The following is a 23,759-nucleotide window of genomic DNA, read 5'->3' as shown; positions in this document are numbered from 1 at the left end:
GCCCTTATATTGGAATTGTTAATATGTCTTCTCTTCTGCAAAATTAAAGCCTGTCATTAAGGGTCTTTATTCAGACCACAATGAAATTTATAAGCCGACAAAGTCTAACAGTAAGCATTGCTAGCAATGGGAAATAATTCACTGTCATATTAATTCAAATTAATTGAGGAGCTAGTTGATGAGATTGCTGTAAGAAAATATATGATTAGAGTTATGCATCATTTTCGCTTGAAATAAGTATGAAACATCACTCAAAACTTAGACTATCAGTAGAGCGTTGAAAAGATACCCATTTATGTGCTAGTGCATCTTTTGTCTAGGGCAAATCTTGAAATGGAAGGCAACAGGACCGGGAGAGCAAGGGTGCTTTAACAAAGAATTTCCCATACAACAGTGGCGGGACTAGAAAATACTTACTTTGATAACCTAAGAAAGGGGGACTCAACCCTCCGCGAGACCCCTAGCTCCACATTGTCAGAGAACACAGGGGTGAAAAAGGTTGTTCATAGAATTCAATCGATGTTTATGTTTTTTTGGAGAGGCAGGAGCCCTGCTAAGAATGATGGTAGCTTCTGCCCAGAACAACAAAGAAACCACGATAATAGATGCATTTCTCTATGCAATGAAAAGATACACACCTACTACCTATTACGTTGCCTATAACCATTTCTGCTCAGTCAAATGGAACCCCCTCCCTAGATGAATGTACGTTACGTATGACTTGTGAAATAAACAAATGATGTAAGCATTATTGTGTTAAATTGAATTGTAATTCTAATGGTCTTTTTATAGCAAGTAATTAATAAGTAATAGAGTGTGTTTTGCACTGTTATATATACGCCGCACGAAATGAGAACAGGCCAGTCACCACTTGCACTGTCAGACCACAGATGAAAATGAAGCAGTCCGTGGGCTTTATACTATTGGTGTTAGCGGCAGTGGCCATTTGGAAGAATGAAGGTGCGCCTTGAATACTCAATTATAATCGTTACTAGTTAAAATAATGTTACTTGTTTTATTGAATTGAGGTTACATCTCTGCAGAATTCGTAATCAATTTTGTGCCACTAATCTTAACAACCCTGTTTGTCGTCTTTTCAAGGCTTTTTAGACATTTTTTAATGTCATAGTTGCAACTAGGCTCGACGTCCATTTGTTTCTATCTATCGTTTACATAATGAATAACATTTGTAAGCTGTTTTTCCAGTACAGAAGCTATTCATTTTAACTCTCCATATCTTTGAAACAAAACCTGTTATTACTTTGCATTAGATATTGACGAGCAAATGATTAAAATCAAGCTAACGGGGTATAGTGTGAAGTAAACCCAAAAGGCGAAATTCAGGAGCAAAAGATGAGAGGGCGAGAGGGCCTTTGCCCTCCAATAATCTTCTTATGCCAGCATTGGTCCCTTTTTGTATTAAAACACTTTTCGTTCGCTTTGTTTGATATGCTATCCTGCTCCCTTCCCTTCCCCCCTCCCCCCATCCTAATCCAAAATGTGATCTTTTCACCTTGCTAAGTTGACCTCTAAGCGATTAACGCTTTAACATTAAAAAATTTCTCTCAATTTCTAGCTACATATAGCAAAATGCCTTCCGTTGGCTACACAGCTTGGAGAATCAGAAGAACGTTCCTTTCATACGGAGGAAAATTGAGCTATGGCAAGCATTTTTCAAGTAAGCAAGTTCTTACTAATCCAATTCATCAAATTTTAGATGCTTAAACTTGTTTTCAACTTCCATAGTTGAAAACTTCCACGTTGTATTCATCGTGTATAAAAAGTTTAATTTTTCTTACCAAGTGATCATGTTTTCAGGATAAATGTGGTAGATACGGAGAAGATGAATCGTAGAAAATCGCCGAATTAATCGTAGAAAAAGTTTGATAAACATACAAAGAGAGTACCCAATAGGTCCCCTAATTCCCGGTTTCCCGCTTCGTTTTTAGCCCGATTCCCGATACCCGACCATCAATTCCCGAATCCCGGTGTTATCGATTCCCAAATTCCGCTCACAAAACCTTACCAATTCCAGTTTCCTGACTCCAAAAAATGACGATTCCAGCTTTCCCAAAAAACATGTTGGGTACCCTCTAAAAGCGGATAAAGTAAAAGTTGATCTGCTTAATGATCAACAACATCCGCTGCATTGTCAATTCCGATACTTTTGTACACTGGGTCTCCATTATCTAGTCTCAGAGATATAGTTGGAAGCCAGCTACGTAGGTGTAGATGCCGGCTAGGGTGGGCTCGAACAAGAACCATACCTGAGGGGGGCGGGCTTTAAAACAAGAAAACAAATATGCAACAAACATATATATTTGGACTAAATCAAGCATATGGAATTATAATTATGCAAACTTTTTCAAATATCATTTGAAAAAACTGCAGCCAGAGGGGCAAGTTGTTGTCAAAATTTTCACACAGCCCCCCCCCCCCAGGCGAAACTAGGCGCAGACAATTTTTTGGACATTCCTTCCCTTCCTCCGCATCCACTCATTCTTGTCACCGCAGCTATTTACAATACTTTGTCCTCTGATTCATGAGGCTCTGGTACCCAGGGTAATACTTCAACAAAAGCAAGTTTCAAGCGACAAAGATATGAGGGTTTTATTGAAGACATTTCCATATTGTAGTGATAACATATCATTTTTGATAAAATTTTGTATTTCTTATCAGCCGTGTTTCTTAAAAAGCGGCAATAAGATGTCAGGCTGAACCTTTGATTATGGACTTGATACAGTTTTTTAAGTTTATCCAAAAAAGAATTTTCCTGGCTTGCTACAAAATTTCTTTAATGAATTTCAGGCTTGAAGAAAGTTGATTTGTTGTTCGTTTTGGATCGATCCGGAAGCATCGGGAAGAACAACTTCAAATATGCTCTAGACTTTATTGCAAGCCTCGTCAAGCATTTCAGCATTTCTCCATCGACAACAAGAGTGGCGCTTATTTCATACGCAACAACAGTCAAAGTTGAATTCAACTTCAAAGAACATTTGAACAAAGAGTGTCTATTGAAGGCACTAAAAGACGTACAGTAAGCTAATTTTTTTTAATTTATCTGAGTTAGCCCTCGGCTAAACCCTAGGGGTGATTAACGTTTGCGTACGTGCGAGATTTCCATCAATACAAAAGGATTTCTACGGATTTTTCGATAAAACAATAGGATTTCCATCAGAGGTGTACGAGACTTCCATGGAATGATTTGCCTTTCACGCTAAGCTTCATTCGTTGAACTTAGATTAGCCCTAGAAATATTTTTGACGTGTAGAAGAAGCTATGAATCGTTTTTAAATACCCTTGTTTTGAAGCCTGTCACCCTACCCCTAGGTTGTACCGCCATCTCTAGCTGCAAAGCAGTAAAGAATCCCAGTTAAAGATTTTTCTCTCCGCTTCATGAAATATATTTAGTAGTTGAATCGAACCAGGAGTGTACACCACAGAATGTCACTGTGACGTCATTTTCATCTATGTTAGCAAACACTTCTGAACTCTTGATCATACATACTTCTGGGGTTAAGGTAAATCTCCCATATAGCACATAGGGCGCTAGTAAAATCATTGATTTCCAGGATGTGAGCGTTTGGTTGAAAAGCGTTAAAAGATGGGTGTAAAAAATTAGTTTAGGCAACAAAAACTTTAATGTAAAAGAGCAGGGTTGTTAGGAAAAGCAAAAGCGTTGAAAGAGGGTGGGGGCCTAAACAGAGGATTACACTTACAGTATGGAACTCTGTTTAGCCCGAAACATAAGAATATTTTCCAAATTTGAATCATAGATACACTGGTGGAGTAACGGCAACTGGAAATGCATTGCAGAAGGGCATCGAACTTTACCAAGATCCAAACTCGGGAGCTAGGCCGAACGCCAAGAGAATTGTCTTCGTGATTACCGATGGCAACACGAATGTAGGCGTGAAACCGAAGATCCCTGCCGACCAATTACGAGCTGCCCCATTAAAAGCGAAGGTGTTCGCCCTTGGCATCGGCACCAGCGTGAATGAAGCAGAACTCATTGATATTGCGGGTTCCTCTAGTCATGTATTTCGGGCTAAGAATTACCAAATTCTAAAGAAGATTGCTCACTATTTGGGAGGCTGTAAGTTTATTTTCTATTTAGCCCAATACCATCAAAATGAATTCGCAGTTTGACAAGAAAAGCAAGATTGAGATATTTAATGACGTTTGACGATCAATGAAAAATTTATTAAAGCTAGAAATACGAGCAAGGTAGTTCGGGACATACCCAAGTTGAGACTTTAGACAAAGTAACAAACTTAGAAAAAGTGGATGCAAGAAGCAATGGTAGAATGAAGCAATGCAAAAATTTAGGTTTAGAACTTCAAACTGTTTATTGACTTGAGTGAATTTAAAATGAAATCATTTCAAGCTTAGTTTCTTGAATATAGAAAAGTCTTGTATAGAATTTAACATCATACACTGCATGTTCCTAAAGATTTATTTCGTCGTTCCTCGACTGGCAATTGCTTTGCTTTGCGTTCTATATTTATAAACAATTTTATATAAATACAGGCCACTTTCTTCTGCAAAAGTCTTAGAGGCATAACTCTCAAGGTACCATTAATTGTACTATCTCTAGGGTCTTTCCACTCATGCTATGGATGCGGTATTCGTTATGACGAATGTGGAAGAAAATGTGAATGCAAATATGGCAAGCTAGTCAACTGCTGTCGAGTGCGAAAGGATTTTACTTCGATGTCAAACACAGAGAGACGGCGATACATTTCGGCTATCAAACTTGTTTCAACCACTCAGCCATACAAGGCAAGATACGACACTCTCATCGGCATTCACAGACAAAATTTCTTCATTCGCATCCACACAGTAGACGAGTTTCTTCCATGGCACAGATGGTAAGTTCATAACTTCTTAAAGTGTTTGTAGGGAAAGCCACGCTCTGACCTGATATTGACAGCAACATCTAAATCTAAGTCTTCCTTTTCATTGCCAAAACCTTTTCTCTTTGCACGAGCATGAGATTTTTGTATTTTGACTAAGGATTGATGTCGTGCTTAAAGACAAACATTTTAATAAATGTTGGACTTCTTGTTTGACCCAATACTTGGTTAAGTGGGGTACGGTTAGCCTACACGTAGATCCAGTAATGACTCTCGATTTAAAAACCTTTTAATCATTCATCTTAATCATACTACATTGTAGTTGCTAATGGTTACCAGAAAGATAAATATTACGTAAATGTTTATATAAATATATAAAATAATAGTGTAGACCAAGTGGGAAAATACACCTACGAAAGTTCATGTTCTGGCACAAACGGGGGTCGCAAGATGCCCAGGTCTGCGATAAGGAATCTCTTTTTAAAAATTTTTCATCCTTCATTTGATCCAGGGACTGGAGATGCAAGAAGATGGGGACCATCTGAAATAAGCCCTTCAGTGATCCCCAAACCGTACCTGGTGTATATAGTGTACCAGACTGTACCATTTAGGATTCTGGTATCATGCAGTGCAGTGACTGATTTGCTTTTCTGCAATTATTGCGTAATTGCATTGTAACGGAAGTGGAATTGAACCAGAATTTCTTAAACCTATACTAGCCTACTTCCAGCCAACAAATCAACCAATCAAAACTGACCGGGGTTAGTCACTACTCGACCAAGTCTTCAATATAGTAAAGGGTCGCCATACTGTCAGAACTAACAATAGTAGATCAAAGGTCCATTGCAGCGAAATACTGCATCACATTAAAAATGTGATTTAGAGAAGGACGTCGGGACCGGGGGAGCTAGAGAGGCATGGCCCAAACTTTGAAAAAGTGTTTCTTTCTAAAAGGTACTATCTTCTTTACGGAAATTTCCCTTTTTTCTGAGACGAGGTGCCCCGTTCTACCTGTTTCCATCCAGCTTTCAAATGCTCCCGACGTTTATTACCAAAGAGTAGCCATTAAGAAAGGTCTTTCTCTCCACGCACACCTATCGTTGCAGATGTAATGCTCAGTAAAAGCTTTCAGTTCAAAGCAATACGTGTCAGACTAAAATGATAAATAGCCAAGTGTTTATTTAAACATGTCCGAAATATTTCATATCACTTAGGTACATCTGGGAACTTGAGAACCTGCTTAGAGAAGTCGACTGTCGTGTTACTGTTCCTTATTGGGACTGGAGTCTTTGGGCGCATGATCCATGGAGTCCAAACCTGCCCTCGCTTTGGCATGCATCAAACCGAGGATTTGGCGGTAATGGTTCTCCTCCTGGTGGCTGCGTCAACACTGGTCCATTCAGGCAAGCCGTTTGGTCGACCACCACTGGCGTATGCTTGAGAAGAAATTTCAACGGAATTGTGCCTGATGCCGCTCAAGTGCAGTTTGCTTTGAACATCAACAATTTCAATTCATTTGAGTCATTCCTGAGGATTAATCTCCATAATCTTGTTCATTGCTTGATAGGTAAGCTTTTACGCTATCTTAAATTAAGGTACTCATTCAGGAGCGTACTTCGACACTCTGGACTGGCGGGATGTTGAGTCGGGAAAAGACATAAATGAAGATAATATTGTTCCCATTTTACGGACCAATCAACAAATTTGCTAACCAACTCTATCGATAAACTCTTGAAAAACTAAGGGCTGTCGCACCTGCTATATCCCAAGCTACGCTCCTATATGTAGTATGTATTTAAAAATCAAGGGTCACAAAAATTTTGACACGGGAATTTTAAATTGACTATTTTTGCATGGTTTGTTTGCATGCTATGAAACAAGGATTTTAGAACCTCAACATAAAGGTTGACCCAGTCTCGAACTGACCTAAAAACGCACTGGTAGTCCGGAAACTAAGCAGAAATGCTACAGGTTAAAGCATGGAACGATATCTGCTAAAAGAAATCAGACCAGAGGTGCGATATTGCAGAGGCTTAGGGTTTGCTCTTCCTTTAGAATGTAAAAGATGGGTCATTTTCTCCTCTTTCTTTGTCTACTGAGTTAAATTGATGAGAGCAATCCAAATGCAACAAGGAAGCTTTGTTGAGTCATAAACATAGTGGCCATTCGAGTTCTTCATGCAGCCAGCTGAGGGATGCTCTCTGGCTGAAAGTCGCTTATCATCAGGATGAGGGGGTGTCAGAACCCATAGTTGATTCAACCAGCTTGACTGAAACGAAGTTATTGGGGTTTTGATTCCTGCTTACGGTAGAATTCAACTTATTCCAGCACTGACTCGAAAATAAGACCAATTCAATTCAAAGAAAATAAGACCTAAGACCAAGTCTTCAAGCACTATTTCCCTTTCATATATTGGCCTATACATATATATCCATTGATTGATCATTCCGTATTAATTGATTGTACTCTGATGGATATAGTTCAATGGCCTTTCACTACCATTCACTGTAAGGAAATCACTTCTTAATTAATTACCTCTACTCGTTGTAACAATTAACGATTATATATTTTAGACGGCACGATGTGTACCATTGACTCGGCAAATGCACCAGAGTTTTTTATGCACCATGGATTCATTGACAAAATCTGGTATGACTGGCAGAAAAAGAGTGCAGTTAACAAATACGCTCATTTCCTCAACATCAACCAGAAGCTACAGGCGTCGCCATATTATCCACGTGACTTCATTGATATTGCCGACCAACCAAAATGCGTTAAAGTTTGTTATGCTGAGCCACGCATCCACAAGGCCAAGATAGTGAGACAATATTTGTCTGGTAAGTTGACAAGTGCAGTATAACGACTCTGTAAAAGCTGTCGCTAACTACACCTTGGACTTTACAATTTTGTCCCTTGGGGCCCGTAAGACTCCTTGTATACATTGCAAAGGACCAATTTTATGTGAAAACATAGTGAGAACGACGTTTAACTGGCGACTTAAGGACTGTTGATCCTTCGTTCGATCATATTACTGATATTAAATCGCTGGCAATCCATAACATCTTTAAAGACTCATTGCTAACAATGAGCCATTGCGCTACGCAAGCATCCCATAATGCATTTTTAGACTGTCTGAAATCAATTTTCGTTAATCCGTAGAAGTTTACTGCCATTGTTTGGACTGTCGCCACGCTCGCAAAGGCCCATTGTTACCAATGAGTTTTTAAAGGATTGCTCAAGATAAACTGAATTTCTTCGGTATCGAACGTTGGGGTTTAGACAACAACGACCTGTATACCAATGTGGTTCTTTGATAAAAAAATCGGTTTATTGTTTTAAACGATATAATTTATACCTTTGTAGGTTTGACTAAAAGACAGGTAGTTGGCTTGCGCAGACTGCCATTCTCAAAACTCTCTGACAAAGTTTTGGATGCATTCCATGTTCCTATGGCTGAGCGAAAGACTGCTTACAAAATGGAGAAACAATCTTGGATGGGAATCAGTCACACGCAGGCGAGAAAGTACATCAAGACGTTGAAAGGTGTCGAGCGTATCTTGGGTTTCAAACTTCCAAAACAAAGTGCCTAAATGGTTCAAACGACGAAACCAATTCACCATGGTTCATGTATTCTTTCAAACTCAGCGTAACGAGACATACTTAATTGTAGGATTACCTTGCATGAAACAATTAATCATTTAATTTTATTTAATTTATTTAATAATTTGTCTATAACCCACCATCTTCACTTACGGAGTCTTCTTTGTTACTTTCCTTTACTGGTAAAGCTAGGAATCTGATTAAAAAACTAAGAGATTTTCGATCAAATCTTCAAAACTATTTTCTTTAAAACCTCTACCAGATAGCTGGATTCAAATTTTTCCTAACTGACTTAAAAACAATGGGTAAAGATAAATGACCTAAAATTGTATAAAGATATCACGAAAATCAACATGGTAAGATGTTTGCAATCGCCAGTAGTACCCCCAAAAGTTACTTTGCCTCAGATGTTCTTTTTATACAGATGAGTTTAAAATTTTTGCAAAGACTGAAACTATTGTTGACAAAAGATCTTCAAAAAATCTTTAAAAAATGAAACATCTTGTTGAAATTCCAAAATAAATTTTTGCTCATCTCTGTTTTGGATTTAAAGCACAAGGCAATTTGTTATTTATAACCTCGTGCAGAAACAGACAATTTAAATCTAAACTCCATCAATACTAAAGGTGGAGAGCGGCGACACGCTCTCAACTAAACTCACATATTTAGATAGAGAATTCGGAAATATTGGGAAAATGCATGTTGTGGGCCCAAGTTAAACTGTCCCTGAAAGTTCCTTTTGTCATTGTAATAAAAAGTGCATAACTTGTGTAAAAATTGTGTAAGGAAATAACATCATGTGCGCAGCTCGTCAGTAGAGTGCTATAAAGCGTCGCTAGAAATGCGATGCACCGGATTAGTTCTGCATACATTCGTCAGTCTCTAATATTCCAGTACTATGTTTCGGTCAAGATGCAAATCACTCCAAAAAAATCTCGTACAGCTTTGGTGGAAATCCTATGGTTCTATCTGAAAATCCCTGGAAATTCTTTAATCGCCCTTCTGTTTTAGCACTATGTCACGGTCTCCAAGAACTTTGAAACGGGTGATCCCTATTGGTTATTACAAGATAGTTAACAGAGTCAACTCAAAAATGGACGAATAAAATGTTTAAAGGGCAAATATAACGACATTCCAGTGACCATTAATCTACCACGCGCATAACTGTTTTCTAAGCATGGCAAAAAGCAAAGATCGTTTTCATGAAATTAGTTCATTTTCAAATTTTTAGGCATCTTTAAATTGGAAACTTACTTCCAATAATGCGTTTTTACTAAATTTCCAACACTTCGACAAAGTTTTCAATTCTTAATGTGCTCCAAATTCTTTACACAGAACGACGTATCCACAATTTTTCAACAAAATTCACTGACAGAGATAAGTTTTAAAATCCTATGTTTCGTTTTCCTACAATCTAACACGATTTACGCGGCCTGCTTTTGCAACTCCAACTTCCTCTTCAAGCTTTCAGGCATCTCTGGTGGTGGTGGGCGTGGCAAGCGGAAGGCAACCTTGACTGAATCGTAGATGAACCATTGCAGGGCAGTCAATGTACCAATCATAATGATACGGGGTCCAAGACCTTTCCATAATCCTGCAATAAATAGGAAGCTCAATAATTTTGTTGTAGGACATTATTCATATATCTTGTGTATCTTATTTATCTCTCAGGGTTTGAGGGAGAGCTACTAAGAAAGCGAGGGTTTGAGGGGACCCCTAAAAGTTTCAAGATGTTTTTGAAACCATACAATGAATCGTTTGCTCTTGTTTTTAGCATGTTGAACCTCCAAGAGTTTTAATCCCCTAAGTTTGTAATATCATCAATAGTTCCTAGTCAATCCATCTCATACGTAAAAATATATCATGGAAGTAATTTGTTCCAATGTGATTAGAATCTAGCATAAGTTTGGTTCTCTTTTAGAACCAGCCAAAAGTTTTACTTAAACATGAATGAAATGCTACAGATCCTACAATCTAAGGCACACACCTAGTATCGACAATTGACCACAAAGTTTGGGCCTTACCTTTCATGCCAAGCTCTCTTGCTGCTTGGATTGGTGTACTGCCGACATCATTGTTTAGTTTTGAGACAACTGTGTCAGCTGGATGGGACACAACGGCACAGAAAACACCAGCAATGTAACCAGCTGCAAAAGTGACAACCAACTGTTCTCCTTTTGTGCAATCTGATCTTGGTTTGGGGACGACATATTTGTACAAAGCTTCAACAGTTCTTTCAAAGCATGCAAATTTCATCATGGTGTATGGGATCTGTCTCATCCAAAGGGGTGGAAGGCCCTTGTAAAATCTGTTAGCGATAAATTTTTGTGTTATTTAATCTAGAGCTCCTCTGCAAAAATCACTTTTGATTAAGAATCAGGGACAGGTTTATTTTAAACTAAATAGCACATATGTCGTGAATATTACTGTTTGGTTGTCTATAATAAAGTGGCATTATGGGCACTTTACATGTTTGGTCTACAAAGCATGAAAGCCCTACGCTATAATTCTAAATTTAACACTTTTTTTGATCATCAGGGAACTGTTGTAACAGAATTAATATATGTGACAGAATTCTCTCACAAAATTTTCCATAAATAAGGCTTGACCATTTAAGGTAAGCAATAGCCAATGCTTGCTACAACACACAACTTGCAAACTGAGACAAGCTGTTAACCACCCACTAAAGTTCAAAACAAAATAAAAGCTACCCTGGGATTGAAAACTGTTTTGGTTCTAAGTTTCATTGAAGATGTGTATAACAAAAATGTGCATTAACAATTCTAAAAATTTTTGGCTGTGTACAACAAAAAGTATATGACTTTGACTTAAAAACCATGCTGTGTTGCTGTCTTAATTTACCATATCCTTGAATTTTAGGAAGTCTTATATTTTATATGTGTTAAATTGCTATTCCATAACAAAGCAAAAAAAAACCGACAAGCAATTCAAAGCCCACCAAGAAAAACAGGTGAAGAAGTTGGTACATTACTGAATATACATACGTCTATAGGATATACCTGGGCCCTGGGTATGATATTGTGTGGTATTAATTTCTATATAGTATTATGTTACGGCCAAAGAAGTTGGTACAATGCTGGATAAATGTCCATAGGACATAAACCTGGGCCCTGGGTATGATATTGTGTGGTATTAATTTCTATATAGTATTATGTTACCGCCAAAGAAGTTGGTACATTACTGAATATATGTCTATAGGACATATACCTGGGCCCTGGGTATGCTATTGTGTGGTATTAATTTCTATATAGTATTATGTTACGGCCAAAGAAGTTGGTACATTACTGAATATATGTCTATAGGACATATACCTGGGCCTTGGGTATGATATTGTGTGGCCAAAGAAGTTGGTACATTACTGGATATATATATGTCCATAGGACATAAACCTGGGCCCTGGGTATGATATTGTGTGGCCAGAGAAGTTGGTACAATGCTGGATATATGTCCATAGGACATAAACCTGGGCCCTGGGTATGATATTGTGTGGCCAAAGAAGTTGGTACAATGCTGGATATATGTCTATAGGACATATACCTGGGCCAGTGGCGTAGCGTCCGGGTATTCAAGGTATTCAGTGAATACCCTGAGATTTCTCAGAAAAAATATTAATACGACGTATAATTGTAATAAGTAAAAAATGTTTTGGGGCTATTGATTCTGGTTGAATTCGTTACCTTCAATATTCTACATTTTGTACAAGTACAAAATATCACGAAATTCATGGAAACAATAACGCTGCGAAGCATAGAGAAGCTGGGAGATCTTTGAAGCTAATTTTGAAGATTGAGCTACTTCATGTTGTATGGAGATTGGTCATGAATACGCAGTGAATACCCTAGACGGTACTTTAACCAATCAAAATGCTCCTTTCCATGAATAATATTTGCCGTTAATCAGCTAAAACAATGGTTCTGTACGCTGAGAAATATGCAGCGTACAGCCTCAAGTTGGTTCAAAATAGTCTCGTTATGAGATCGATATAAACAGTTAATGGACGTCGGAGCGGTTGGAGTGATGGAGCTGCATCGAAAACAGTAAACATGACTTAATTAAAAAACTATTGCAATGTCTGTATTACTGTTTCATAATCATTCTCTCATTTGACCCCTAATCTTAATCTACCAACAGCAAAGTGGAAAGGTAAGGTAGGCTGCTACATAATACTACACTGATTCAGATCTGTTCCCTCTTGAAATGCCATTTTGTTATTGCTTGCCAATCAGGGATGTTTCTGTTTGTATTATGTGATAGAATTAAAGTAAATGCAGATAGGCCTGGATAATATCCTTATAGTTGCCTGGTGTATTCAGTTATCTTGTTGGCCTATTTTGTTTGCATTATTCGAGCGCATTTATTTGCATTATTGTGCAGTCTCATCTCATTACCTTCGATTCTTTCAAATATTAACTTGTATTGAAAATATCACGATTAGACCATGAAGAAAAAGTCTATACTGCATACCACAAAATCATTTATAACTCATGTAATGCCCTATGTGAATAATTTTGAAACTTTCGAAAGCCCTTTTGTATTAAAAGGTATTAAGAGTAGGTGTTTACAGTTACTTCCTCTTTACATCAGTGCAAATGTTAGACGATTTAACAACAACTATTGGGACATATTTCGACCAGTAAAATTTTTCTGGCTTTCAATGATATGTTTTGATTTGAATTACTTTTGATGAAATGGTTAATAGTAATATGATGCAATGAATGAGTTCGAAGAGTATATTTGAAGGGTCCTTTAGCAAAGTATCGTTTTTATCATAGCAATGCCCTGACAGTGCAGTACTTGCCAACCGAACCAAAAAGAAAATTAGATAAAATGTCAATAGCTAGTCCTCTTAATCTTCCTATTATCCCCCTATTTTCATCAAGCCGCATCGAGCCACACCCTGCCCCACCCTTTTGATTAATAGAGAATACCCAGTTGAAAAAGTCACGCTACGCCACTGACCTGGGCCCTGGGTATGATATTGTGTGGTATTGTTAATATATAGTATCATGTTGACAGGTCTCAGGTCAAATCTACACACGTATGTTTTCAAAAGTTTTTATTTTTTTCTAAATGAAAACAAATCAAACATTTAGCACCCAAATGGAAACAATTCATTTTCAAACATTTTTCTAAATGATTCAACTCTCAAATTCTTTTAACATGTTTTGGTTTGAAAATGTATTATTGTAGATGTGGCCTGAATAGAAACTGGATGTAGAATCAAGTATAAAATTTAATCAAAGTATTAGTGGTATAATAAACTCTTGTAAACCATAATATTGCAGTCATTTGAGAAGATCGTTGAGAAGTTTGATCAACATTATTTTGAAAAAATATTTTGCTTCGTGGCAATATCGTTTTGTTCTCAATGGTGCTCGTATATTTTAAGGTGCACTCTACCCGCTCGATAAAGTGCCTTTCCAGGCAATCTTAGGTAGAATATTTCAAGCATATTTCTCAGTAACAAAACTGAACATAAAATAATCAAAGGCTTTGTAGAATAAAACTTATCTGCAAAGCTTTTAATAAAACAGAGCCTGACAAAAGTCAAGAAGAAAAAAAGCACAAAGAATGACTGATTACAATAACATACCCAGAAATTCCTTCAAGTTTCCATAATTTTGGGACACCTTCTCTTAGGGTGTTAGCAAATCCTTCTGAAGTTTGAATTCTAACTTTTATTGCTTCCATAGGTGCCAATGCAATGTCAGCAAAGAATTCTGCACTAGCAGATGCAGCAAGGTATAATGAAGTTCTGTACAAATAGGTATTTTCCTGCAAAGATACAAAATAGATAAATCTGCAATAAAAATGCAAGTAAAATTGGAAGACAACAAAGCTAAACTGAGCATTTCAATTTGGCCAAATAATCCACACCATTATCTGGAGATAAGTACATTAGCAACCATTCAAACTTTGATTAAATTTATTTAAATCTTTACTCCCTCTAATATTTTTACTTTTCCTTATTTGTGCCCTTCCCATGGAAAAAACATGTGAGAAACAAAAAGATTTATTTATAAATATATATATATAAACATTTGTTTATATGACTGTATGGTGGCTGTCAGGAAAAATAAAACTTTGAAGATTAACTTTACAAAGCTCAAGGAGATAAACTTTCGAGTTATCTCTGAATAAAGGTTATTGAAATTTGATGTCAGACATGGCTCTACAGAAGGAATTACAGCAGAAATCACAGATAAAAGCCAGCATGTAGATTGACTATAATTATATACAATTAAGTTTTCAAGCTTTATACATAAAGACACATCAACATACCTCTCCAAGCATATCACTATATAGAATCTTGAAAACTTCATAAAATCCAAATTTACATAATCCTTGCATAGAATAACCAATAAATGTTGGTGCCCATCCTTTGGCTAGGCCTCTTGTGCCTTCTTCTGCCATTGTAACTCTAAATCCATTGAAAATGCTCTTGTATTTATCAGGACTGACCTTTTACAAAAAATAGCTTGTTTTAACAGGCAATACTCACAAAAGCAATGTACCATTGAAAGCACACAAAAAGAAACAAACTCTAAATACATATATCATACAGTTAAACACTTAAATTCTGTTCAAAGTACACTCTTAAGGTGAAGTCGTAAATAAAAAGTAGCATCCTTTACTAAAAGAGATAATTTTCCAAGGCCTCTCAGGCTTCTCAAAAATAAGCAATATTGCGTGCCTCAGCCATTTCCATTAGATTAATTTGTGATCAGAAACTTTTCCTTGTTGCTTCAGGAAAAATCTTTTAATTACAGCATTCACTATTTAGGGAATTGCTAGCCTGCATCACAGATCATAACTTCTCCTCAGTTATTGTATGTGATATAGGCTAGGGAACCACATGACACAATATGATTTTAAACAATGGAAAACACTCTGTGGGGCTTGAGTGTAAGGAAAGAACCACTCTAAATCTGTGTCGCCACTCTTACCATAACAAGAACAAATTTTTTAGATTGAAAGGTTGTTTAAAGTCTAGTTATGCTTGTTCAGTAAATTAATGTTACTAATTTATGTTTGGATCAAAATGATAGAAGTTAATTTTTTGGCTTCTATAACACTTATAATACTGAAAGAAAATTGCTTTATAATACCTAAAAATCGTACGGAAAAGTAGTAACATCAATAGTGCTGTTATTATCAAATTTTCCAAACGTTTTGAACAGATAGTTATGAATTGTGTGTCTCAATAAAAAATTCAGCTTTGAGTCCCACGATTTGCCATGCACTTACTAAAATCTTTATGGAGAGGCTTGATTTCCTAGACAAATTTTTCAGCTGACTGTTTTATTTAATTCTTTGAAATCTATTGCAAATATATGATTATACACACAATTTTTAATTCCTTCTTCACTCAAAATTGAAACCCATTGTTGGTGTTTCTTCTATCCTAGCTAAGATTTTCCCTTGACTAATGAGAACTGGATAGAAAAACTTAATTGTTCAAATCCTTGGATCAATATTGCATGTTATTTCAGGCTCTAAAGCATTTGTTTTGCAATAGAACAAAAGCTACTTGAAGATTCTGATGACTGTTTATTCCCCAAAAATTTGCATTCAAATTTTAGTTATTCTGCCAAAATTTTCAGAATAGCTAAATTTTAAAATTTTCAGTTTTTTAATTTAAAATTATATACTTGAAAACTTGTGGGTAAAGTTACTTCTTGAAAATGACTTTAAAACTGATGACAAAACAAGCTAGCAATGATACTTCTAACTTTCATATCAACAATTTCAACAAGGCAGTCTTTCAAAATTGTACTAATATTCAATAGTCTAGGGTTTGGATACAAAATGATCATTTAACATTTCTTTCCCAACATCAGAGAAAGAGGAAGCTTCCAGAGACATAACCACTAACAAGATGATTGGAAATATAATTAATATCATGCATTACTTACTTGAATTCTGCATTTCACTAAATCCAAAGGAACAACTGCTGTATGTGTTATGCCACAACTAAGAATTCCACCAAATCCACAAAGTGCATAATACTTAGCAGATCCAAATTCACAACTTATGTCCTCTAGAAGAAAAGTTTTTTTCAGAATTCAAATTTTTCAACAAGATGCAATTCAAATCAAGCAAAGGTAAAGCTTTTTTCAACCCCCCCCCCCTACCGCCATTGCAATGTTGTTCAATTGGGCTGTTTTGATGCTGAAGGTAAATTTTTTCACTGAAACCTGTATGAAGGTATTGAGAAAATAAATCAACATTGTACGGGGGCGGGGTCAGAATTTTGGAAACAGCAGTGATATTTTGGTAAGGAAGTTCAACACTTGCTTTGTTTATTTGCATGCTGCAATGGGAAGATGTTCCAACTATTTTGGGCAAGGATTGTAGCTCTGGAGCTACCCCTCCAGATTGATGGGGTAAAAGCGATTGTTGAAGCAAGGTTTTTACATAGGTATTCTTTGACATTGCATGTTTGGACAAATTTGGCATTGTTGCAACACAAGGCTAATTGTACCTAAAGGTGAAAATTTCTTGGATATTTTGTAAAACACCCAATAAAAGAAACTTGTAATGCAAGTTACAAGGTATTGATTTGAGATTGGAAATTTGGGTATGCGATACTTGTCTGCACATACACAGGTTTTTTGGCCTGATTATGAAATTGTACCTCCTCTAAAAATGATTGTGGAGCCCTGGCACATGAATGAGTGAAAGACAGAGAGTTTCTGTAAAAACTGTCTGTTGCAACAATTTGGCCTAGCAGTTACAAATGACCATCCCAGACTGGAAACTTTGTCACATGCCTGATATATAATGCAGCGCACTCAAATTTTCTATCTGCTTTTGCATATTGGCCATGCAAAGTCCCTATTTACTAACATTTTACATTATTAACAATACAGATTTCCTAAAAGTGTGTGATTTCAGGCACGCAGTTGCAAATTTTTATAATGAGCTTGTCCAGGCAAGAAACAAGTTTCCAGTCTGATGACCATTTTGGAGCTCAAAGTGGCAGGCAGAAAGCAAACTGGACCTTATTATTGATTCCTCCTATGTTCTATAAACAAATTTGTTTATTTTTATTGTTTCCAAACTAGAACTCATTTTTGCTAAAATCATATTTAATTTCAGCTCTGAAGCCACCCCAAAGAATAAAAACCACCTGACTATTCTGTTAAATCTAAAATTTAAATTTAAGTTATGCTAATTTTTAGGGGCTATTGCAGTTTCGCACCTCTCAGCGTGTGGTTCCATGCATAAGGATAGGGTTTGGGTAAGGATCAATGTCCAAGAGGTGCGAAACTGCATTAGCGCCAATTTTTAAGAGCAAACCATATATATGAAGATATATTTTACAAAAAGTGCTTCAAACCATATAAAGTTCTACTGCAGGGGTAATCTGTTATGAAGAGTGTATCTTGTTTAAATAAAAAGAACGCTCTTCATACTATCACCGTGCCAATTTTGCTGGCAACAGTAAACTTTGAGGCAAAACCGATGAACAACTTTGCGAAAGAATATAGTCCTAATTTTTTTTTCTTGCTGAGAAGGCAAAGTTGGGTCATTTCAAGACAGAAAATCAGTCGATAAGGTTCATTATTATAAAGTTTGCGTAAAGGTTTTTTGGTTGCCTACTAGTAAAATAGCTTTAGAAAACAGAAACGTTCGAGCTTTGCCAACCCCAAGTATTATCTTAGGCCAATCTTCACTGACTGATCATACTCACCGGCCGCAGCCATTGCAGGTCTGCTTGGCACTATCTGCTTGGATGATTCGCTCTCCTGACATGATGCCACAAAAGGGCGCCCAAATACGTTATTCTGGGCTGTTTCGACAAGCTTGGAAAACATGTTGTAACAACTTCGTGCTTTCTCCTCAACAACCTCTCAACTTGTCCTCAGTCGGCGTGTAAAAGGAATCTTTTAGGAGGATTGATCACACGCATAAACTGGTGCTCCTTCCCAGCCCTTCAAGAGTGAGGTCAACCATCTTGGACCTTTTCGGACTTGGAAAAATGAGGCTAGCCTCTCTCTTCACATTTTGGCCTAATTCGAGAAAGACGGTGGATAAAGTCAATGCAAAATTCTTTGTAAACTGCAGGAAGAGTTAGATTATTTGGACGTATTCAAGCCAACACAAGGATGGCACCTGTAAGATTTTTAAATGCTTTTAGCTAATTTTCTCTTGGTTTATAGGCTAATTTTTTGCAAAATCTGTCCCTCATTTTTTAAATAGAAATGCATTATGCCCCAAATGTGGTCCAAACCTTGGATGATGGTAGCCGATTAATGTCAGTCGTCTGAAGTATATACCTCCAAGATCTGCTCACAAATAAATTGACCCTATATCTATAAAGAATGTTTGTGTTATATCGAAGGTAGAAGAACAAATATTGGGAAAATTAACAGCAAGGAAAATCATGAATTTGACAACGAACTCCCAAGCGAGGGGTGCTCATAATTTATTGGGCTTTCTTGTAGAATAGACGAATAGTGGATTGATCAGCCAGTAGGTGAAAACAGCAAAGAAAACAGGATATGGCAGGGTAGACATTTCCAGGGTTGTACAAGATTGAACATGCTAAAATTCACTTGCATAAGCAAAGAGATTGGTCTGGGAAAGAGCCTGTGCTTATATCATATATATGTGACCATACTTTGGTCAATTTGTAAATAGATTTCAATGATACTCTTACTTGAGAATTCTTTTGTGTGGGAAAACAGCCTTAAGTCATTTTTGGAATATTAACATCGTCAGAAAACTGTATCAGTTACAGAGAAAGTGAAAGAGAAGATTTTTCTGAAATACATAATTGCTTAAATGCATGCTGAGTTAAAATTTTCTCAGCCAAGGTAATTACCATGTCACATCAGTTAGAAAACACATCAAAATATAACAGTGACTGAGGTTTAAAACTTTTTTCTGAGTTATTTGTCTGAAAATTCAGATTTTGCTTTTTAATATTCATTTTTTTCTATTCCAGTATTCGGTGAGTTTTAAAGAAGAAAATGGTAAGATATTTAAATAGATTTTCTCTGAAATATTTTCTCTGAATCATGAAACTAGTAAATTTAGCCCTTTTAATTGTAACAAGGTGTGTTTATTTCTCAATGCTTTAATGGCTTTGTTACATGTTACTGCATGTCAACAATCAAGTTCATATTATCAATTTCTTAATGTTGCTGGTTCTCTTGAGATACCTGTGTCTAAATTCTTGCTGTTTCTTTTGTATTAATCAGTGTCTTCAGAATGAAATTTATATTGGGGGCTGTCCATTGTATTGCTTTTCATTTAGTACATCCCTATAGAAGATATAGTAAAATTTTAGTACATCACTTATTGAGGGTGGGTCTCCAACCCCCGAACTGGGGCTGCATGCCATATGTGAATTCACTGTGTTTTCTTTGCGTTAGCTCATGAAGCAAGTATCTGGGCTGTTGCATGGAGGAAAAACGAGAAAGATGGAAGTGAGAATATTGTCAGTGGCGGTTTAGATGATTTTGTGAAATTCTGGAAATGGTATGGACGTTTGCAATCATTGCTTTGAGCAAATGTATTCAATGTCTAGCGATGTTTTTTGTAATTGAAACAGGTTAATTGGTTATAATTTGGTTCTAAGTAGCTAATACTAGATTTTTCTAGCAAAAACAACAATGGCATCAAATTTAAAGAAATGCGGTGCAGTAAATCAGATTTTAAAAAGAACCTGCAGTTTTTACTGAATTGTTTTTCAAGAAAGTGCCATAAATTTCAGTTAAATCAACATATGCCAAGCATTTATGGATAGAAAATGCACAAAATTGATTTACTTTTAACATGTGCATGGCTACCCTTCAATTCTAAAAACGACCTTAAAAGTTTGTTGTATTATGAAAATATGATATTTCTTTCAGGCAAAATGGTCGGCTGGAGCACCAAAACACTTTTGAAGGTCATCAACTTGGCATTGTTTCAGTTGCAATCAACAGTGCAGGAAACTGTATCCTTTTTATTGCCACTTACTGATTTTATTTCCATCGATCTATGAAAAAATTATAACTTAGCAAATCACTTACTAATAGAAGATCTTACCATTTATTAGCAAAAAACCTTAACATTATCCAGTGGCTGCCTCAAGCTCGGTAGACAGCTATGTCAGGATTTGGGATTTAGAGCTTGGAAAACAAATAAAAAGTATTGATCTTGGACCAGGTGAGCATATCTCTTAACATCTTTATTGTGTATTAGTCTCTTTATTGTCTTTATAATGTCTCTTTGAATATATAATGAGTATAAGGCAATGTATGATTTTTCATGCTTTCAGAAGTGTTGAATTTATGATAAGCCTTGAAAATGCATTGTTTTTAAGTTGCTTTGTTATGTTTTATCTGCCTTTTTTAAAAAAGATTGTTGACTATTGTAGACTGAAAGTTAAGAAACTATTTTTGCTGAAGGATTAATTGGGTAATTTGTTCTTCTATAGTTGATACTTGGACTGTCACATTCTCTCCTGATTCAAAACAAATTGTCACTGGAAGTCACCCTGGAAAAGTTAACTTTGTTGGAATAGAAAGTGGTAAAAAAGAGGAGTCCCTTGATACAAGAAGTAAATTTACTATGAGTATAGCATATGTAAGTGCAATTCCTATTCTGTTTTCCAATTTCTTTTTCATATTTGTACAATCTACTGGCACCTATTGAAAAAACTTGGCTATGAAATCCAAAGGAAGAATATAATCAAATGTCTAATTATTATGTTGGTAACTAAGGATTAGTGTCCTTGATAACTTGCACATTTACTTCAAAATAAGCGCATTAAGAGGCTAATATTTTCCATTCACATTGGATTTAAAACTATTTGATACCAAATTATGTGGCCTAAATCTTTTGTTTCCAAAATTTTGTATTTATCTATGCAAATTTCTTTTTGCCCCCAAATAATATGCACTCCTTTGCAGAGTCCTGATGGTCGATATGTTGCATGTGGTGCTATTGATGGTATTGTGAATATATTTGATATGCCAACAAGAAAATTACTGCATACACTCGAAGGTAAGCTTTTCTGAGGCAAAATCATAAGAAACACAGCCTTCTGAATTAACCAATTTTTTTGAAAAGCTGGGATTTGATGTCAAACTGTATTTCAAATACCATGTATATGGTTTATGTAAACATCTTAGTTAACTGGACTTCCCTTTTGAACATTTCTTCATTTGAAGACTCCTAAAGATTTTGGTTATGTCTTCTTTTAAGCCAATGAAATTCTTTGAAAGAATTTGAAATGAATTAACATAAAACAACAATCATAGAGCATTGATTTTTAAGTAATGTTTTGAATTTCACTTTAAAAAAGTCCAACCTCAAGGTTCTTAGATTTGTTTCATGATGCAAAGAGTAGATCTTGTTTCTAAATGCATGATTTTCTGTTTTATGGTGTTTCTGTTTTATGTATGGTCAATGAACCTTTTATGTATTTATCTATGGTTCCTATATGCAAAGATACAAACTGGGCTTCAAAGTTTTGAATGAAAATTTATTTTAGTTCAACTTTATCTGTCTAAACTTGTAAAAAGATTAGATCTAAAAAACATTATTTCCTCACAGGTCATGCAATGCCAATTAGGTCCTTGACATTTTCTCCTGATTCTCAACTGCTTGTAACAGCATCTGATGACGGACATTTAAAGATGTATGATGTGCAACATGCTAATTTGGCAGGAACCTTGTCAGGACATGGATCTTGGGTCTTGAGTGTCGACTTTTCTCCTGATAATACTCATTTTGTCTCTGGGTAATTCCATTCAATTTTTCACCTGATATTATTCACAGAAGACAAACAGATAAAAAACTGTTCTCATAGCAAGCCAAATGAGGCAGGGGTTATCTTAATTGGATTGCTTACTATAATCAAGAATGTTTAATTCATGTTCAATAGTATCTAATTATAAATTGATGTTGAAGATTTCTTTTATTTGGCACATCATTTTATTTATCGTTTTTTCATGAATGTGATTTATCAATCAGTCAATCATTCCAGCCTTGATTATTATACCATGTTAATGAATATGTACATGGTCATCGAAAGATTATACATTTATGTACACATACACAAGTGTTTGATGCATATTCTTTTTCCATGTTATATAGACCTTTTGTATTTTCACCATAGTTCTATGTAATGTGATTTTTTATACTTAGTTAGAATATAGGTTTTAAGCCACTGGGAGCTTATCATATCCAGTGTCACCATAGTTAGTCACAATTCACATTTAAAGTATTAAGTGAGTTTGTCTTTCTGGCCTGTGCCTCCCCCCCCCCCCAAGTTTTACATGTTGACTCTTTCTATGATTGAATTTATGCCCGTGTTATGGGAAAAGTAAAATAAGCAACATTAATTTGTTATTATATTCTGGTATTAATATTCATTGTGATCTTGTTTTAAGCTCCAGTGACAAGTCAGTCAAAGTATGGGATGCTAGTAGTAGGCAGTGCATACAAACATTTTATGAACACAGTGATCAGGTGAATAAAACATAATTCAGAGTTCTGTTGATGCTGTTTAAAAATTTGAAAATCACTGATAATGATAACTGTATTTTCATTATTATATTGCTTAATTTTTGCATGTGAAGAAAAAGAAAACTTTCAAGATTCTGAAATTCCTTCCAGATTTCTAGAGGTTATAGTTGTACACAACATTTGTGATAGATTCAGATTTTGTCTGAGACTATGCATATTTTCATTCATTCAATCTTGTTTACAATAAAAGATGCTATTTGTTTTTATTTTGGTTTAGGTATGGGGAGTTAGTTACAACAACAATGGATCAAAGATTGTATCAGCATCAGATGATAAATCTCTTGTGGTTTATGATGTACCGTTATAGAAATGGATGAATCTAGAAGAAAGTGCCTGATACTAGAACATTCAGATGCACCACATGCTTCTAGTGCAGGTTCATGACTTTGCACTACAAGCCATTTGGAGACATGATGTGTCTTTAATCATGTGATAATTGTCTTGACCAGAAGGTAAATTACAGAAGGAGCAGGTTGTGACAATTTTTGAAAGTATTTCAAGACTTGTTTACAGTAAGGTTTATTTCAGATTGTTAGACAAAAATGCCTTGTTTCAAACTTTGAAAGAAAAAATCATAATTGCTACATTTTGATAAAATATTTTACACCTTTGATAAAAGAGCAGATGCTTACAGTTTAGAAAAAAAGTAATATTAATCTAAAATGACATTTCAGAATTACTATTAACTGGTTTAGGGGTACTAACAAGCTCTAGCCTGCGTGCACACCCAACTGGTTTTCCGAGAGATGAATC

At 35.9% G+C, this 23,759-nt stretch overlaps 3 protein-coding genes across 3 annotated transcripts; 2 read left to right on the top strand and 1 right to left on the bottom strand.

Annotated features, from left to right (window-relative positions):
* Positions 1 to 396: 396 nt before the first annotated feature.
* Positions 397 to 8,604, top strand: LOC135692930 (uncharacterized). The gene is made up of 8 exons (XM_065211280.2): positions 397 to 960; positions 1,577 to 1,678; positions 2,809 to 3,037; positions 3,777 to 4,096; positions 4,598 to 4,871; positions 6,071 to 6,423; positions 7,430 to 7,693; positions 8,220 to 8,604. Exons 1-8 carry the CDS (start codon positions 891 to 893, stop codon positions 8,444 to 8,446), a joined length of 1,839 nt encoding a protein of 612 aa, XP_065067352.2. The 5' UTR covers positions 397 to 890; the 3' UTR covers positions 8,447 to 8,604.
* Positions 8,605 to 9,560: 956 nt separating this feature from the next.
* Positions 9,561 to 18,372, bottom strand: LOC135692935 (solute carrier family 25 member 3). The gene is made up of 6 exons (XM_065211285.2): positions 18,175 to 18,372; positions 16,394 to 16,518; positions 14,760 to 14,939; positions 14,071 to 14,252; positions 10,481 to 10,764; positions 9,561 to 10,050 (listed from the first exon to the last, which is right to left on the bottom strand). The coding sequence occupies exons 1-6, from the start codon at positions 18,296 to 18,298 to the stop codon at positions 9,881 to 9,883; spliced, it is 1,065 nt and encodes a 354-aa protein (XP_065067357.1). The 5' UTR covers positions 18,299 to 18,372; the 3' UTR covers positions 9,561 to 9,880.
* An 84-nt stretch (positions 18,373 to 18,456) lies between these two features.
* LOC135692936 (uncharacterized) lies at positions 18,457 to 23,642 on the top strand. The gene is made up of 10 exons (XM_065211287.2): positions 18,457 to 18,598; positions 19,432 to 19,459; positions 19,862 to 19,967; positions 20,342 to 20,427; positions 20,553 to 20,639; positions 20,911 to 21,059; positions 21,386 to 21,479; positions 22,032 to 22,218; positions 22,871 to 22,949; positions 23,224 to 23,642. The coding sequence occupies exons 1-10, from the start codon at positions 18,590 to 18,592 to the stop codon at positions 23,311 to 23,313; spliced, it is 915 nt and encodes a 304-aa protein (XP_065067359.1). The 5' UTR covers positions 18,457 to 18,589; the 3' UTR covers positions 23,314 to 23,642.
* The last annotated feature ends 117 nt before the right edge of the window (positions 23,643 to 23,759 follow it).

This window comes from Rhopilema esculentum, chromosome 3, assembly GCF_057945365.1.
Source record: "Rhopilema esculentum isolate cy_ngs chromosome 3, ASM5794536v1, whole genome shotgun sequence".
In the NCBI taxonomy this organism is placed as follows: Eukaryota; Metazoa; Cnidaria; class Scyphozoa; order Rhizostomeae; family Rhizostomatidae; genus Rhopilema; species Rhopilema esculentum.
Note: the sequence above shows the minus strand (reverse complement) of the source record. Positions and strands in the feature narration are given on the sequence as shown.

Coding starts and splice junctions, on each gene's coding strand:
- LOC135692936 (XM_065211287.2), top strand. Junction 19,968..20,341: donor TTTGTGAAATTCTGGAAATG/GTATGGACGTTT, acceptor TATTTCTTTCAG/GCAAAATGGTCGGCTGGAGC. Junction 22,219..22,870: donor AATACTCATTTTGTCTCTGG/GTAATTCCATTC, acceptor TCTTGTTTTAAG/CTCCAGTGACAAGTCAGTCA.
- LOC135692935 (XM_065211285.2), bottom strand. CDS start 18,298: ATGTTTTCCAAGCTTGTCGAAACAGCCCAGAATAACGTATTTGGGCGC. Junction 16,519..18,174: donor ACCTGCAATGGCTGCGGCCG/GTGAGTATGATC, acceptor CTTTTCTTCTAG/AGGACATAAGTTGTGAATTT. Junction 14,940..16,393: donor TAGTGAAATGCAGAATTCAA/GTAAGTAATGCA, acceptor TTTTTGTAAAAG/GTCAGTCCTGATAAATACAA.
- LOC135692930 (XM_065211280.2), top strand. CDS start 891: ATGAAAATGAAGCAGTCCGTGGGCTTTATACTATTGGTGTTAGCGGCA. Junction 4,097..4,597: donor TGCTCACTATTTGGGAGGCT/GTAAGTTTATTT, acceptor TACTATCTCTAG/GGTCTTTCCACTCATGCTAT. Junction 4,872..6,070: donor TTTCTTCCATGGCACAGATG/GTAAGTTCATAA, acceptor CATATCACTTAG/GTACATCTGGGAACTTGAGA.